The sequence below is a fragment of the Canis lupus genome, chromosome 15 (genome assembly GCF_011100685.1).
Source record: "Canis lupus familiaris isolate Mischka breed German Shepherd chromosome 15, alternate assembly UU_Cfam_GSD_1.0, whole genome shotgun sequence".
NCBI classification, from domain to species: Eukaryota; Metazoa; Chordata; class Mammalia; order Carnivora; family Canidae; genus Canis; species Canis lupus.
The window spans coordinates 35,840,626-35,859,608 of record NC_049236.1 but is presented as its reverse complement, the minus strand read 5'-3'; the positions used below and the strand labels follow the sequence as shown (position 1 = coordinate 35,859,608).

Genomic DNA, 18,983 nt, shown 5'->3' with positions numbered 1-18,983 from the left:
TACTGATTCAAATATGCACTTTAATAAAATTCCCAGGTGACTGTATCATACTAAAGTTTAAGATTGCTTCAGAATGCTTTTCTTTATTTTTTTAAAGATTTTATTTTTAAGTAATCTCCACCCCCAACATGAGGCTAAAACTCACAACCCTGAGAGCAAGAGTCACATGCTCTACCAACTGAGCCAGCCATACATCCCCAGAATGCTTTTCAACAAAGGTTAAATGCATCTTAGCACTTACTCTACAGTTAAGTTGGCTAGAATGTCCTACTGTTCTCTAAGCACCTAAATTAACCAAGATTTGCATTTCTATTGGTGTGCATATGGACTTAGAATTTATAAAACTGAATTACATAGGGATTTACTAAGAAAAAAAATAGATATCTGGATAAATATGTTTCCATAGTACAGCATTACTAACTCCATGAGATGTCAATAGGAATTAGACGAGGAAAAATTTTTCTATGACCTTTGAATTTAAGAAATGGTGAATTAGGGGCACCTGGGTGGCTCAATTGGTTAAGTGTCTGCCTTCAGCTCAGGTCATGATCTTAGGGTCCTGGGATCAAGCTCTGCATCAGGCTCCCTGCTTCTCCCCCTGCTCATGCTCTCTCTCTCTCTCTCTCAAATAAACAAAATACTTTTTAAAAATGATTTTCATCATGATGAAATCAAAGATTTCTTCAGGATTTCTCAGCACATTTAATATGCTAATGTTCATTCTAACCCTCCTATAAAGCTTTGAGGTATGTCTCTCAAATTTAACCAGAGAATGCTTTTATTACAGAGTATCTTGTGGGACCTGTGTTCTACAGAACACACTGGAAAATACTGTTATTGTATAGTGACATAACTATATGAAGACTTCACTTGGGGAGACATATCCTAGAAGATTTCTTCTGTATATTTGTTCCTCATTTCTAAGTTCTAGAGGCTACAACTGTATATCAAGGAAATAATAAACCTTATATTTCTATCAATGAAATAATCACAAACATAATACTAACCAAGGCTAGGCAGTCTAGTCTGTTGGCCTGCCAAGGATGACTTCCGAAAACATCTCTCCCTTACTTCCTACTTGATATCTTCTCAGGAATTTGGAACCATTGAAAACCTGAAGCACCAGGCCAGACAAAATTTACTAGGTAAATTATAACTCAGTTTAGCTCAGGAAACACTTATTGAGTGCCTCCTCTATGCTAGGCATTTTGGTCTATAAAGACCTGTAAAACACTAGGTCTATAAAGATGAAAAGGTCTTCCCTAAAAGATCTTTAATTCTAAATGGGGAAAAATATAAGTCACAGATTATTTCAATACACTGTGGTGATTGTGATGATATAATAAATAACAGCTGACATTTGTTGAGTGCCTACTATTCTCTGTGTACTGTTCAAAAGGCTGTATATGTATTAACTCATTTAATTTTCTCAAAAGCTCTTTGATGTTGGTACTATTATCATTCCCATTGTATGAGAAAAATGCAATAAAGGAGATACATCAAGTGTTCTTAGAGAAAGTGTAGGGTAGGGTGAAAGCTATAAGGGAAGACTTCCCTTGAAAAAATGCCTTTGATACTTCTTTGGCAGTTGTTTTTATTTTTTCCTCTAAAAGTGCATAGTGTTTGTCCTACTTTCTAATCAATGATTGCCTTTGTTGACTTTAATAAGTCAATCTAGAAAAGGAAATGAACTGATGTTCTTCTTCCTCACAGAATATGTTTAATAGAATGCTTACCTAGACACGTTATTCCATTCAATAAATATTGGTGACGTTAATCTTGTGACTCTGTTCACAGTTAGGTACCTAGCTTTCTGCCAAATAAGCCAAGGATTTATTGACACCATGGATGTTCCAGGCTACCTTTTTCTCTCCCACTCTCCTGACAAGCACTATGCTAAATGCTATTATCCCAATGCATATACTTTTAGTTGATGGTCATAAATTCATTAATCCTGAATAAAGAGCTCTCAACCAAATATACTAGTCAATAGATTTATTCCTGTGAATAATTAGATCAACTCAGTTCTCACTTCCTCCACCTTTCAGCTTTGAGCAGAACCAACTGTGAACCCCAACAATCAGCTACACATTTCCATAGCCAAGAAAGCACTTCTGAGGATTCCAGAGATGTTTGTGTTTTTTTTTAAGGCTAGTAGAGATCATTGAAACTAAATTTATTTCTACAACTCAGAAAAAAAACGTAAAAGACAGTGCATTTAAGGTCTGTAAACACAAGGCAAAGTGTGACTCTTTCCAGCTGAATCTAGGGCTGAGAGCAGAATGGAGGCTCAAGCTGGTTAATTGCTAAGGTACAGAAGTAAAATGGAAAATATAATTATCACTGTGTACTAAGATACTTTGAGGAATACTGTCTTTCTGTTTCAAAAGAGCAGTCTCTTTTAGAGTAACTCACTTGAAATCTTGAATGTCATTTATGTACCTGTTGTATCCTATCACCTAAGTAGATTTTCTTTTGGCAGACCTATTAAAAATGTGAGAATAACCCCACTGAACATGGTGTGCTAGCTTTCTAGGGAGGGGAAATGCCCTGATTTGTAGCACTGGCCAATTCCTGTGGTTTAAGTATTTCCCCCAGTTTCAAGCTATCAAATCATTTTTCAAATCAGGAACTTAGACTCAACACCACAAGTGGAATGGTTTCTCTCCTTTGAATTAACTCTTGCCTCGGCCTCTTTCTCTGATCTCAAGCACTGTTCCCATCTAGTCATTGGTTCCCAAATCTGTCAATGGATCAGAATCACTTGGAGCACTTATTGAAAATATGAACTCTCAGAGCCCTTCCCTAGATCTTCTGAATCAGAATCTCCAATAGGAATCGAGGGCAGAAACCTGTGTTTGTTCCTAAAAAGCATCATTAGTGATTCTGATTCAGCCTTTTGGTCCCCTGGCCAGCATATGAGAACCATTATATATACTATTGTTTCTGGGGTAAGCTCTATTCACTTCCATCCTTGGATGAAAGATTTTGAGCTAATAATCATCTATAACTTAATTTACTCACTGAATTAGCTGTATCTCTGAAAGAAAATCCTAAAGGATTACTAGAACTCTGGCTAGACATTTTTCCTGATTCAATGATAGATATAAATGCTCATAAGCATTCATGTCACTTATCTTTTCCACTTAAGAATATCTAACTTAGGGCAGCCCCGGTGGCTCAGCGGTTTAGCGCCACCTTCAGCCCAGGGCGTGATCCTGGAGTCCTGGGATCGAGTCCCACGTCAGACTCCCTGCATGGAGCCTGCTTCTCCCTCTGCCTGTGTCTCTGTATCTCTCATTAATAAATAAATTTATAAAAAAAAGAACGTCTAACTTAGAACCTCTGCTTTTCTCAAAAAAAAATCTGGAGGAATTCTAAGATGTCTGTTTTTCATTTAACAGTTTCAAAATAAATACCTAGCAATTCCATTCAGAGAACTCCTCTTATTCATAGTATATAAATTGATTTACCATGAATACCTCATATTTTAAAGTGCATATGTGTAAAACGACTGGAATTTATAATAAAATTAGCTTACCATTACTCTGACAATTTATTTTTACTCCTACATTCACGTACTTCAGAACATAGCACTAAATTACCATAGGTCTGTTACTGTGTTGGATTTAAATAATCACTGACCATAGTTCTTCATGAAGCTCCACTGTCCCTCAATTTTGACACCAAAGAATATCTTAGATGTTAGATGCATGGGAAATTGGGTGTGGAATATTGACAGTTATTCTATGACACTTCTCTACAGAAAATTTCCCATGCTTTCATAGAACACACGGTTTGAAATAGATGTTTGAAAATATGCTTTATAGAATAGAATTAGCTCTCTTTTTTTAGGAAACGGCCAGTTCCTTTACAATAAATTTATTGACTTTGATGCTGTAACATATTTTTAAATATTGCATAGTCTATCTTCATAGTTAAAAATTAGCAACTGGAAAAGAAAGCAGGATTTATTCCCTGTCAAAGTAAACAACTTCTTGAAAAAACTGACAAGCTCTTCCTTCCTCCCTGGTGGGCCAAAATAAATGTAGTCTATTGCCTTTCAGCAAAGAGTGAATAAAAATAAACTTGGTCCTTCTACCTTAAAACCCAAACCAAGTGTTTACCAAGATACCGTTTGTTACTTGGTTACTGTTACCCTGACTAGCTGGCTAACTTTGTAAAGAGCTCTACCTCCATCCAAATCTCTTTTTTTCTTCTTGGTTTTTCTTCTTCTTCTTTTTCTTGTTAGGTGAAACTGCTCAACTGATGGAAACACAGTGTCTAGAATGGGTGACTATCTTGCTGCAGACTGTCTTTCTATCCTTCTCAGTCTACACAATATCACCTTCTCATCATGCTCCCAAGAAGAATCTCTTATTTGTACCTCTGTTTAATAATTATTTCATTCCACTTGTTTGTACCTCTAATAATTATTTCACTCTACCTTTAGGATGGCTATTTTTTCCCTTCAAGTTGTCTCAGAAGTAAAATTTTTAAATTAAATAAAAAATACCTTACCACAATGACACATTGAGGTAAAACCATAACGTTTCCCACTTTCCACTGTTGTAGCTGTGTTCCTGTCCATATCAGAAAAGGATTGTTTCCCAAGGGTCAGTAAAGTATCTTCCTATAGCAGCTTAGTGGGCTTTTTTTTTTTCTTCAAATTATAGTTTCAGCAAAGCCACATGAATCCATTTTATGTCATATAAACAACATAGATATCCTCATTTTATGCTGAAAACAATGATTTCAGCATAGAATCAATATGAAGTAATTGTTTTTGAAAAGCAAACTTTAAATGGAACCAGTCACTTGGCAATAATATTTGGGAAACTTTAATCTCAGCTTTTAAAACATCTAGAATGTAAAACCAGAGGGTTAAGAAGTGAAAGACATATAAAAAAAATCATATATCATAATGTAGTAATCATACTAGGGCTATCCTTTAAAAAGGTCAAATTACATAAATTAAAATCACCCCCCAAGAAGGAGAAATTTTATGAACTGATGATTAATAGAAGTCAGTCACATTTGGGAAGAGAAGTGGGAGAGGTCATGGAATTCCCTAATGTGCCTCCACAACAGAAAGTGTAACTCACTGAATAAATAAAGAATATGCCATTCTGCATTTGATGAAGACAAGTAATAAATGATCAAAAAATAATTATGATATGTCAAAACTCTCAGATAGTCTGGACCAAATTAGATGGGATATAAAGAAGAGAAGAAGCATTTGTTGAATGGCTACTATGGGCCAGACATTGTGCTGAGCAATTTACATAAGCTATCTCATCTAGCATTCTTTAGGAATTAGGTGGTATTTTTTATATTTCATAAATGAGGATGTTGAGGCTTAAGTTAATTATATAATTTGTCCAAGTTCATACAGCTGGTCAGAAGCAGTACTGGGATTTGAACCCAGGTTTGTCTGACCCTGAAGACTTTGATCCAAAGACATACAAAGATCTAAAGAACTTGATTCTACACTGTGTCCTGGTTGATGAAAATAAAATGAGTTTTAAAATGCAGAAATAGGGACGCCTGGGTGGCTCAGCGGTTTGGCACCTGGCTTCGGCCCAGGACGTGATCCTTGAGACCCAGGATCGAGTCCCACCTTGGGCTCCCTGCATGGAGCCTGCTGCTCTCACTCTGCCTCTCTCTCTGCCTGTGTCTCTGCCTCTCTCTCTCTGTATCTCTCATTAATAAATAAATAAAATATTTTAAAAATAATAAAAATATAAATAAAATGCAAAAATAGCTCAATCAGTTAAGCATCTGCCTTCGGCTCAGTTCATGGTCCCAGGGTCCATGGGAGTCTGCTTGGCCCTCTATCTCTGCCCCTTCCTCCGCTTGTACTCTTTCTCAGTCTCTCTCTCTCTCTCTCTCAGGTAAATAAATAAAATCTTTTTAAAAAATAAAAATAAAATGCAGAAGTAATTGGAAATATATATTAGAATAAAAAATAACTTTTAAAGGAACCTAAACTTTTGAAAAAATTTATGGCATTGGGTTTTGAATAAGACCCTGCTTACTGATGACTAGCCCTATAAAGTTTGAACCTAAAGAGCTGCATTTATCTTAAAGAATCTTAGTATAAGAAAGATGGAAACAATTGAAGAGTGTTCCACATAGGCCAACAAAATAATTAAGAAAAGAGAGATACTAATGAATAAATATGAAAGAGACTGAATATTCTCAACTCAAATAGGAAACTGCTCAGAAAGAATACAAGAACTTTCTTCACACATTCAAAAGGTTTATGGGGACATAAGGAGTGGCAAAACATAATTTACTTCCCTAGAACAAAGAGTCGTAATTAGATGTAATTGGATGAAAGTGAGGAAAAAAGATTGATTAATGTGAAAAAAATTTCACTGCCAGTGAAAGTCATTTATGGGTGGGGAATGTCTCCTATAGAGTTGGAATAAAGATCTTTTATCACAAGTAATAAATAATAAAACTCGACGGAGTAGAGCATTAAATGTAGGGAACAGTCTCACACTGCCAAGATTAAGGATAATCTGTTCTTTTTAACCATTTCAGTTTTCTGTTATTGTTTCTGTGCTGTTTCTGTTGTTGTGTTTGTTTGCTCTGTTTCTAGTGTCTTAGGCTTGCAGTGCTGTGGTGCTAAAATACTAAACACCTATTAAAGAACTAATACGAGCCTTTCAGGAGGTTCAGCAAGACATATATTATGGTTGTCACTCATTCAGAGGAACATTCGTTCAACAAAAATTAAGTGAGTCCCTAAAGTGAGTCAGTGTGGTCCTAAATTTTGGAGATACAGAGATGAAAGGTTCGGTTTCTACTTTCTAGGCCTTCGCTATGTGCTATAGAGACAGCTGGGAGGTGAAAAAATCATATAAAGAGTTTACACTGGAGACCAGAAGACCATCAATCATTAAGAAATATTTATTGACTATAATTCATCCATTTTTTAAAATTCAATACATATTTACTCAGTGCTTACCATGTGGCAGGCCTATCCCATTCACTGTATATACAACATAACAGAGTCCCTTATCCCATGGAAAGAGATTTTAAATAAATTTATCTGAGTAAATATGTAATTAAAAACTGCATGGGCACCTGGCTTTTTTTTTTTTTTTTTAAATTTTTATTTATTTATGATAGTCACAGAGAGAGAAAGAGAGGCAGAGACACAGGCAGAGGGAGAAGCAAGCTCCATGCACCGGGAGCCCGACGTGGGAATCGATCCCAAGTCTCCAGGATCGCGCCCTGGGCCAAAGGCAGGCGCCAAACCGCTACGCCACCCAGGGATCCCGGGCACCTGGCTTAGACAGTGGAGCATGTGACTCTTGATCTCAGGGTTGTGAGTTCGAGCCCCACATTGGGTATAGAGATTACTTGAAAATAAAATCTTAAAAAAACAAACAAACAGGGGTGCCTGAGTGACTCAGCTGGTTAAGTGTCTGCCTTCAGCTCAGGTCATGCATGATCCCAGGGTCCTGGGATTGAGCCCCACGTTGAGCTCCCTGCTCAGTGGAGAGCCTGCTTTTCTCTCTCCCTCTGCCCCTCCCCCTGCTCGTTATCTCTCTCTCTCTCTCTCTCTCTCTTTCTCTCTCTCTCTTTCTCAAATAAATAAAATCTTAAAAATAAAAACAAAACAAAACTGCAATATGCATTATGAAGAAAAGGGTACCATGATAGATTATAGCAGGGATGAACCACATCAATTCAAAGAAGATAGATGAGGTCAATAGGGATTCTTTATCCAAAGGAAAAAGGAGTTAGGAATGATGTCCGTTCCTGACTAGGCACCTGGGTAGATGGTGACTGAGTGGAATGGGAATTCAGGAGGTTTTTTTCAACAAAAAGATAATGGTGCTTGATATAACCAAATTCTTCAGAGTGAAATACAGTGTCTAAAACTGTACTTCAGGGCAGCCTGGGTGGCTCAGTGGTTTAGCACCACCTTGAGCCCAGGGCATGATCTTGGAGACCTGGGATCCAGTCCCACATCGGGCTCCCTGCATGGAGCCTGCTTCTTCCTCTGCCTGTGTCTCTATCTCTCTCTCTGTGTCTCTCATAAATAAATAAATAAAATCTTAAAAAAATTAAAAATAAAAAATAAAACTATACTTTAAAGTTTTCCTGTAATGGAATTTGTCTGTACACTCAAAAGTACAGGCAAATTCTTCTTCACTTTTGATTGAAGTAGCAACCCAGGAATATAAAATTGGCTATTTAGCTGTTTAAAATCTTTAAGATATACCTAGAAATAAATAGTAACTCCCCCAGTTACGACTAGTAAACAGGAAAGAAAAGATACAGGAATCAAATTAAGGGTCTGAGCAGTGGTCACATAGTAAAGCATTAAAATAAAGGATATGACTATTGTATTTATTTGTATTACTCATTTAAAGTTTATAGAAATATAAAGTACATAGGAAATATACTTAAATACCTTACATTTATTTTTTAAAGTATTTCATAGGCGCACAAATGACTAGATTTATGCATGCATGGATCTCCTTCAGTGTGGTATGTACAATGACTTTAGGAGACATTGCATTTCAGTAAGTGAAAGACAAGTCTTAATTTAGATTATTTTCTTATTAGATTTATTCTAGCATATTATTTGAAATTAACATTCATCTTGAATATTGTGGCACTATCTTTTTAAAAAATATTTAAGTTCAATTTGCCAACATACAGCATGACACCCAGTGCTCATCCCATCCAGGGCCCTCTTAGTGGTACCAGCTATCTTTGAACATAATGTATATTATATGTAAATAATGAATTTTTTAAAATTTTCCCTATGAGAGTATAGGGATAAAACATTTTGCCTTTGAAAATTGCCTTTGTTCACAACTTTTTCTTTATTTTTCCATAGTTGTTCATCCACTAGCAAAAATAATTGATAGTAGAAGGAAAGGAGAAAACAGTACCAAAAAAGGTAGAAGACTTCATTTTATCTAACATTTAACTTCACGCTTGATATAGTAAGAGCTGCATCTCAGATTGCCCTTAATTCCAATTCTAAGAACCTCAGGGTGGGGCTGGGGGGCAGCTGGGCAGCTGGGCAGCTTTTGAAGTGGCTTTGATATATAAAATTCCCCATCAGGAATTATGGAGGGCCTTGGCCTTCTCTGGGGAAGACAGTGTTGGGAAGCTGGGAGGCTCTGCTGAAGGAGTGGCCACTGGGCAGTGGTGAAAGCCCTTGACAAGCTGCCTCTTTACCCAGCTGAGGGCCTTGAACTTTGAGTTCTGTTTTTAGAAAAGCTAAAACAGGAGCAAGGATTTTCAGGGTGTTCTGCTCTTGGTGTTGCTTTTACTAACAGAATAGCAAAAGCTACAGCCATCAGGGAATACCAAGGAATCCTGGTGACTTTTAAAAGTGGTAAGATGCTAAATGCAATCGGCTATTTCGATGGTAAGCTTGGCATCATGATCACTCTGAATGAAAGATGTGCAAACAACTCCTAGAGTTCTGGAGAAGATGGGAATAAACAGAAAAGGCAGCAACTGTTACTTTTGACTCCACTACTAAAAGCTTTAGCAACTCCATCAGAATAAAGAAGCCATAACTCTCCCATTATGTCCCTGGCCATTCGGTATTCGTGTTTACATACTTATTATGTTCACGTAGGTTGACAGCTGTGACTCCTGTCCTAGATTACATGGTGGGATATCTCCCTCTAAGCAACAGGATCATAGATCATGTCCTTTTTTCAATATACTCTTATCCATAAAAGGAGAGTAAGAGCAGATAAATTTATTTTATCCAAAGAAATGTAGTAGGAGAGTAACCTAATTCTGTGAGACAAAGTCGTCAAGAAAGCTGTTTGCCACCAAATTCCTCCCAAGTGCAAAGTGAAGAATTTCAGCCTAATTCGGAAACCAATTGTTAAAACTGGTTTTAAAAAACCCTCATATCTACAATAAGTTTGCTCTTTTCTCTGTGTTCGCATGCACCCTGGGCTACCTCTGTTATAACATTTATTGTCTGTAATTATGTATTTGCATATCTCCCTTAATTGACTGAAGAGTTAGTGATGACTCTGTATTCTTCTTTATATCTTCAGCCTCTGGCATAGTTCATGTTAACACTAAAGTTCAAAAACTCTTTGGTGGGGCACCTGGGTGGCTCAGTGGTTGAGTGTCTTCCTTTGGCTCAGGTCCTGATCCTGGGGTCCTGGGATCGAGTCCCACATCAGGCTCCTTGCAGGGAGCCTGCTTCTCCCTCTGCCTATGTCTCTGCTTCTTTCTGGGTCTCTCATGAATAAATAAATAAAATCTTTAAAAACAAACAAAACCCTTTGGCAAAGGTGTGAATGAATGAGTGAATGAATGGTGGATTTTAAAAACTAACATGTTGGGTACCTGGCCAATTTAGTCGGAAGAGTATGCAACTTTGATCTCAGGGTCATGAGTTCGAGGCCCCATGTTGGACATTGTTTTAACTAATATGTTTCAGCCAGATAATAATAATAGTATTCTCTGGGCATTTGGTGCTGCTAACTACATACAATATCTTGTTCAATCCTCACACAACCCCATTGCATAGGTATTACTAATCATACTCCATCAATAAGAAAATTGAAACAAGGAAGTTAATTTCACAAACTCTTATAAAGAATAAGCCTCATGATCAGAATTTGAATTCATCTAGTCTGACTTTTAAGTTGGTGCCCTTACAAATTCTGTTATATCGCCTTTGTTTTATTTTCTGTCTTCCTAAAAGATCTTACAGGCAATTTCCAAACAAGCTGTATTATGATTGAGACAAGTATTAATTGCAGAGCCATGTAGGAAAAACAAGGTTAGTTAAAAATGTGTTCAACCATTGTTTCACCAACAGTATGTTTCCTGGTAAAAGATACTCCAGAACAGTCCCATGTTTTAACTCTTTTCTGTAAATGCCCATAGAGAGACAGTGTTTCACATCATACATGTATTACTGCAAACATATGTCTGTAAATAAAATTTGAATAATATTTAGCAATTATATATTCATTATTTTAAGGGAACCTGTTGTGAAATCTTTTGTAAAAGTACCCATTTCCTTTCCTCTATCTCACCTGTTTTGAATATTTTGTATTATTGTTTCAGGGTTTCTTATAACAGGACACACCAGTACAGAATGTACTATTTAAAATTAGTCATTTGCATTTATTAAAGAAACCTTGTAACAATATTTAGGAATTTAAAATGCTATTTTCAATAATTTTATTCTGCCGATTTGATTGAGAGAGCAGCAGTGGGCAAATGGTTTGGGGGAGAGACTCGGGAAGGGTGATAATTATTCCAATGATGGATCATTTAATACCTAGATAGGCCATATAGCTTTTAAAATATACCTGGCTGCTACCCAAAGCACTGTTTTGGCTTTTAAAGACAACTCACCAAAATTAATTAATTAATTAATTAATTAATTAATTAAAATAAAAAATAAAAAAATAAAGACAACTCACCATAGCTTTACCAAAAATTATACTGAAAAAAAATAATTAAGCTCAGAATGATAGTATATGATGATAGTTCAATCTTTACTATTATCTTCCAACAAAAAGACAAAGCTTATGTCAAGGATTTATGTTATGCCAACAGGGCTGCAACTTTGACATTCTTCATAATGAATATGTAAAAAGTTAAGTGGTTGGGTTACACCTTAGAATCAATAAACAGTAAGAAATATACCTTGGAGAATCAGAACCTGAAGCAGAATCTAGGCAGACCTTTTTTTTTCCCCCCAAGCAAGAAGAAAATATATTTGCATTTTGGAAGAAAATAAGAAATGTAGATTACATGTGTCAAATAGTGACTGCTCCACAAACTTCAGGAGAGAGGTATGCAAGTCAGGCCTTGGTGTGCCGTTTGAAAACCATGTCATGAAAAGTGTCAGCGCTGTCTGCCTGGAGCTAGTTCTGCATAGTTTCCAAATGGTATTTTTATCTTGTAATTACGTAAAAAGTCACATTGACAGAAACCTACTAGCACATGTGATAGAATCACATTCTTCTCTGGCCATTCCTGAAATATGTAGGTTTTAAGGTCTATGGTAGTACAGGAGGTTAAATCCTAGGAAGGCTTGAATTTTCTATTAGAGTGAAAGATAATGGTGCCAGTGGGAAGCCATATATTACAATAGATGGAAGTCCAAGACCTCCTCTTTCTTCTGGCTCCCCTATTTGCTGTCAAGAACCAGGCTGACTTAGAACTGAATATTGGCGGTGACTATTGATTTGGTCATCTCAAAACAATGAAGTGTTTATATTGGATTATGTGGTTTCACTTAATGTCTTCACAATAGCACTTTGATACATTTTGATGCATCTTGTGTTACATAGCATACAACTCTCCAAATTGTTTCCTAGTTAATTTTAAAAACAAATAACAAGTCAACAGTGCCTTGCTAACTTAAGAGAAATATTGGTCATTCACTCCTATAAGCTAGACATGTGAAAATCTTCCTCAATTTCTCTTTGTCTCTCAACAGTGGTTTCTTGCCTCACATCAAGATGACCTCCAAATCCTATCATTTCAATCTAAAGATAGAGGCTTTTCGCATCCAACCTTTCCTCCTGTTCTGGCATCTCCTCTCTTAGTCCCATTCCTTGTTCTCTCTCATTTCTTTCGTTTCCCTGCCATCAGCCTCCCCCTACTCTAGTCTGTTTCACACAATGCCACTCAAGTATCTTCAAAATTAAATTATATCCATGTCATAATTCTGATTTTTTAAAGTGTTACTTCCTATGGCTCTTTATACCCACAGGACAAAATTCAACCTCTTGGGTTAGTCCCTTCTACAATCCAGCTTCAACCCTAACCCTGTGACTTTTTTCCTCTGCCTTATGAGCTTCGACTGCTTTCCACTCAATGTATATTCTACAGTTCTCACACTCTTCAAAAAGGCCCTGCCTTTCACATATGATACCTACAGCAGGGAATGTCCTTCAGGTCCTTTTCACAAATGCTGATGTGGACTTCTACTATATACCAAACATTGTTCTGCGGACTGGAAAACAAAAATAAGCAGATAAAGATCTGGGGTCCCTGGGTGGGTCAGTCAGCTGGGCATCTGCCTTTGGCTCAGGTCATGATCCTAAGGGTCCTGGGATCAAACCCCGCGTTGGGCTCCCTGTTCAGGGAGGAATCTGCTTCTCCCTCTGCCCCTCCCCTCACTTGTGCACACGCTCTCTGTCCCTCCCTCTGTTTCAAATGGATAAGTTAAATCTTAGAAGAAGAAGAAGAAGAAGAAGAAGAAGAAGAAGAAGAAGAAGAAGAAGAAGAAGAAGAAGAAGAAGAAAGAAGAAGAAGAAGAAGAGGTCGAGGAGAAGGAAGGAGGAAGAAGAGGGTGAGGAGGAGGAAGGAGGAAGAAGAGGAAGAAGATAAAGATCCTTCTGTCAATGAGTCCAGAGCCTACTAGTAGAGGAAACAGGCATACAAATAATGATGTACTATAATGCACACAAAATAGAAATATATACTAAAAGGAGAGGCAGCACAGAGGAGAGAGTGCTAAACTGTCTGGAGGGAGGGGGACAAGGAAGCATGTCAGGGTCCAGATGGACAAGCTGGGAAAGGCAATGTAGGAATGATAAGGGGCACCATGTCAGGAAAGAGCTTCACATTTTCAGGGAGCAATGAAAGCTTCCACATATAATGCAGAAACAAAATGCAGTAGGGATGAACTATTCAGTTAAAAATGATAAAGATGCTGCATTTTGTGGTGTGTGTTTTTCCCACCATTAAATTTTGTTTAATTATCTAAAATAAATGCAGTGGGAAGAGTATCTGAAGACTGAGATATATGACTATCTTCCTTCTCCTTTTCAGCTTGCAAACTCCTACTCATCTTTTAGGATCAGCTCAGGTATCTAAATGACCCCTCCTTTAGAATTTCCACGTGAAAAATAAACTCAAAATGGATGAAAGACCTAAATGTGGGGCAGCCTGGGTGGCTCAGTGGTTTAGCACCGCCTTCCGCCCAAGGCCTGATCCTGGAGGCCCGGGATGGAGTCCCACATCGGCCTCTCTGAATAGAGCCTAGCTCTCCCTCTGCCTGTGTCTCTGCCTCTCTCTCTCTCTCTGTGTCTCTCATGAATAAATAAATTAAATATATTTTTTTAAAAGACCTAAATGTGAGACAGGAATCCACCAAAATCCTAGAGGAAAACACAGGCAGCAACCTCTTTGACCTCAGCCGCAGCAACTTCTTGCTAGACACATCTCCAAAGGCAAGGGAAACAAAGGCAAAAATGAACAATTAGGACTTCATCAAGATAAAAACGTTTTGCATAGCAAAGGAGACAGTTGGCAAAACCAGAAGACAACCGAAAGAATGGGAAAAGATACTTGCAAATGTTTTATCAGATAGAGGGCTAGTATCTGAAATCTATTAAGAACTTACAAACTTACACCCAAAGAATAAATGATCCAGTCAAGAGATGGATAGAAGATATGAACAGACATTTCTTTAAAGAAGACATACAAATGGCCAACAGACCCATGAAAAAAAATGTTCAACAACACTTGGCATCAGGGAAATACAAATAAAAACCGCAATAGATACCACCACCTCACACCAGTCAGAATGACTAAAATTAACAAGTCAGGAGACAACAAATGTTGGCGAGGATGTGGAGAAAGGGAAACCCTCTTACACTGTTGGTGGGAATGCAAACTGGTACAGCTACACTGGAAAATAGTGTAGGGGTTCCTCAAGAATCAAAAACAGAGCTACCCTATGACCCAGCAATTGCACTACCAGGTATCTACCCCAAAGATACAAATGTAGTGATCCAAAGGGGCACCTGAGCCCCAATGTTTATAGCAGCAATGTCCACAGTAGCCAAACTGTGGAAAGAGCCCAGATGTCCAGCGACAGATGAGTGGATAAATATATATGATGGAATATTACTCAGCCATCAAAAAAAATGAAATCTTGCTATTTGCAACAATGAGGATAGAACTGGAGGATAGTATGCTAAGCAAAATAAGTCAATCAGAGAAAGACAATTAGCATAGGATTTAACTCATATGTGGAATTCGAGAAACAAAACAGAGGATAATAGGGGAAAGGAGGAAAAAATAAAATATGATGAAATCAGAGAGAGACAAGCCATAAGAGACTCCCTTTTTTTTAAAGATTTTTTTTATTTATTCATAAGAGACACACAGAGAGAGGCAGAGGGATAAGCAGAGGGATAGGCAGAGGGATAAGCAGGCCCCCTGTGGAGAGCCCAAGGCAACACTCGATCCCGGAACCCCAGGATCAATACCTGAGCAGAAGACAGACACTCAAGCCACCCAAGTGCCCCAAGACTCTTAACCATAGGAAACAAAGTAAGAGTTACTGAGTGGAGGGATGGAGTAACAGAATGATGGGCATTAAAGTAACAAGCACTGGCTGTTATATGCAATTCATGAATCACTGAACTCTGACCCTGAAACTAATAATACATCCTATGTTAGTTAATTGAATTTAAATACAATTTTTTAAAAAACAATTTCCATGTAATTCCCTCAACCTGTGTTCCCTTTTCTGTGCTCCCATAGCAGGCACAGGCCTCTATTAGAGTGTCTAGGCACAGTGTATGGAAAGTTTTTATTTACTCCTCCATTTCCCCAACAAGACCATGAATTCCTTGAGGGCTGGCACCATTACTTACACAAGCATAGATCCTATACTTCTACAAGAATTATTTATTGAATTAAATTATTAGTTCACTATTAATTAACCATATGCCAGACACTACACTAATGTAGCCATACACTACATACATGATCTCCTTTTATCCATACAGCAACCATATGAAGATAGACGTGGTTCTCATTTCCATTTTAAAGACAAGAAAACTGTGATAATGAGAAGCTAGGTATCTTGCCAAAGTCACACAGTCAGTAGTTGAGATTTGAGGCCAAACTGAAGCCAAACTGTGATTTTAATGACAAATTAATCAATAAATGTTTCCAAGGGGATGAAGGAGAAATGGGATCTAGAGTGTTATCAGTTGAGAGGAACTTAGCAGGAAGAATTAGCCTAGGAGGTGTCAGACTGTGCTATGTATCTTGCTGAAGTAATTTCATTTAAAAATCATTTCATTCTCATGAAATCTCCATGAGACCTAGATACCCTACTGAGGAAACCAACATTCAGGACAGTTGGGTGCTGGTGAGAGCTCTCTTCTAGGTTGTAGACTGCCAACTTCTCCTTGTAGCCCCACATCCTTCACAGAGAAGAGAGCACTGAGCTTTTCATCTCCTTATAAGGGCACCAATGTCATCACCCTCAAGACCACATCCAAACCTCCCAAAGACCCCACCTCCAGATACCATCACACTGGAGACTAGGCTTCAACATATGAATCTGGGGGTACCAATCTATAACACCATGCAAAGTAAACCCAGCTTTCTTCCCATCTCAAATCTGAACCCTCTTGGCTGTATCACTATAAATTCATGATGACTAACCTCAAGTGCGGCCTTTATGTGCCTAGAAATTATACTTCGCTTTCAATGTCTGTCGTTCACTCTCCCACTGACACTATTCATCTCTCACCTGATGACTTTGCCTCCTATTTCATCTAGAAAATACAAGCAATCAGAAAAGAAAACTTCCACCAGCTCCCATGACTTCATTTGTCCACTTTCCTACATCTGAGTCCATAAGCTCTGCCCTGCATCCTGTTACCATGAACTGATCATGTTCCTATCCACAGCCAGTACCTTTTCTTCTGGCACCATTCTCAGTTCTATACCAGATCCTATCTGGTATAGGATTTAAGCACACGTATATTTAAGCACACGTATGCTTAAATATCCTCCAACAGTGCTCCCAGCTTTCTTCTGGTCATCAGTTTTCCCCTTTTTATTGGATCATTCCCATCAACATCAAACCTGTTGCAATTTCTAATTTCTCTCATCTTAAATAAACAGAGGGATCCCTGGGTGGCTCAGCGGTTTGGCGCCTGCCTTTGGCCCAGGGCATGATCCTGGAGTCCCGGGATTGAGTCTCACATCGGGCTCACCGCATGGAGCCTGTTTATCCCTCTGCCTGTGTCTCTCTCTCTCTCTCTCATCTTAAATAAACAAAACAAAAACTCAAATCTTCACTTCCATTCATACCCTCATCCAGTTTTAGCTACCACCACATTTCTGTGCCCTTCTAGAAGAAAGGCAAATTCCTCTACTCCCATCTCTTGAATCCTCCTCAGATAGGTTCACCACTCATATTTACAGTGAAACTGTTCCTATCAAGGACACCAGTGGTCTTCATGTTGTCAAATGCAAAAATATATTCCCAATCTCCATCTTTTTGGGACTAGCAGCATTTAACACAGTTGATGCTGCCTACCTGATGTTGAAACTTTAACTTCCAGAACACCATACTCTCATGATTTGTTTCCTTTCTGGCTAGCTGCTCCTTTTTTGTCTTCTTTGCTGATTCATTCTCAACACCCCAAGCAAAAGCCATTCACATTTAATGCCTTCTAATTTAGAATAAATAATGTATTTCATTTTGCAGCAAATGTACTTTCCTGATTTTATCTTCTCATCTGTAATTTAATTAAGTTTCATTCTCTGAGCATATACCAACTGGCTAAAGGGGGAGCCTTAGAGGCACAGTGGGTGGTGAAGGGAAATCATTTCAGGATTGATCTTCACAGATCATAGATAACCAGATACTCATTGGTCTTTGTGTGTCTTCTCTGTTGTAGTGTGTTCCTGTCATCCAGTTGGATCAGCTGCTCTTCCTTTCAGCTCAGTGACCTTCTGTGACCCCAGCAATGGTGACTGCCCTTGCAAGCCTGGGGTGGCAGGGCCACACTGTGACAGGTGTATGGTGGGGTACTGGGGCTTCGGAGACTATGGCTGCAGGCCCTGTGACTGCGCAGGGAGCTGTGACCCACTCACAGGAGACTGTATCAGCAGGTGAATGCTCATGGCTCTTGCTCTGTGTGTCCTTCAGATTCTTTGGAAGATCTGGTAGCAATGTGGAAAATCTTGAATATTGTCAGGGGAGCAAAGATGTATTTGCACAGCTCTTTAAAGAATCTTTGTCAAATTGCAGAGTCATTTGTTCTTGCAAGATTCTAGAGGGTGGTATAGGCCCCTAAAACACTCTTTCTGAAAACTACAAAGGATGGGAAGGTACCTGATTAGTTTGAAGTCTCCATATATGTGTTCATTTCATTCAGATTCTAAGAAAGCCCTTAACTTCATCATTTTCAATTTTATTAGCGGCGCAGACATAGACTGGTATCATGAAATTCCTGACTTCCATTCCACTCACAATAAAAGCGAACCAACCTGGGAGTGGGAGGATGAGCAAGGATTTTCTGCACTTCGACACTCAGGTAAGACAATAGATATAACCAGATATCATATTTCCAGGTCTGGTCTGGAGTAACAGCAATTCGTGACAAACAAAGAAACAACTCTTGGATCCTATGAGGGGAACTCTTTAGTCCTGAGGTTAATAAAGTAGTGACCCCCTCCTGCTGCCCATAAGCATAAAACTATTGAGGAGTTAGTTTAGGAGTATTTTAACAAGCTTTTGTTTATTTTATGATTGTTAGGGTAACATATCATTTTTAATGAAGATTTTATTTATTTATTCATGAGAGACACACAGAGAGAGAGAGAGAGAGAGAATGGCAGAGACACAGGCAGAGGGAGAAGCAGGCTCCATGTAGGGAGCCCGATGTGGGACTCGATCCCGAGTCTCCAGGATCACACCCTGGGCTGAAGTTGGCGCTAAACCGCTGAGCCACCCAGGCTGCCCTAAAGTAACATATCTAATTAATATAGAAAATCTGGAAAATGCAAAACATCGCAGTAAAAATATACCCAAATCTCATTACCCAAACTGTTAATGTTTTCATACTGTTTTACACAGGGGAGAGCTAATAAATATATCAAGTTTGGAAATGTAGAAATCCATTTAAAGGAAAAATATTCTTGCAGACCTAGTATAACTTAATATACACAAAGCTAAGTATGAA

The 18,983-nt window shown here is 38.2% G+C and overlaps 1 protein-coding gene across 2 annotated transcripts in view; it reads left to right on the top strand.

Annotated features, from left to right (window-relative positions):
• Positions 1 to 18,983, top strand: part of NTN4 (netrin 4) — a 122,869-nt gene that overhangs the window by 85,991 nt on the left and 17,895 nt on the right. For both annotated transcript variants that reach the window (XM_038558695.1, XM_038558694.1), the window contains exons 6-7: positions 17,697 to 17,910; positions 18,220 to 18,335. In XM_038558695.1, the coding sequence (XP_038414623.1) occupies positions 17,697 to 17,910; positions 18,220 to 18,335 (330 nt within the window). The remainder of the gene's footprint in view (positions 1 to 17,696; positions 17,911 to 18,219; positions 18,336 to 18,983) is intronic.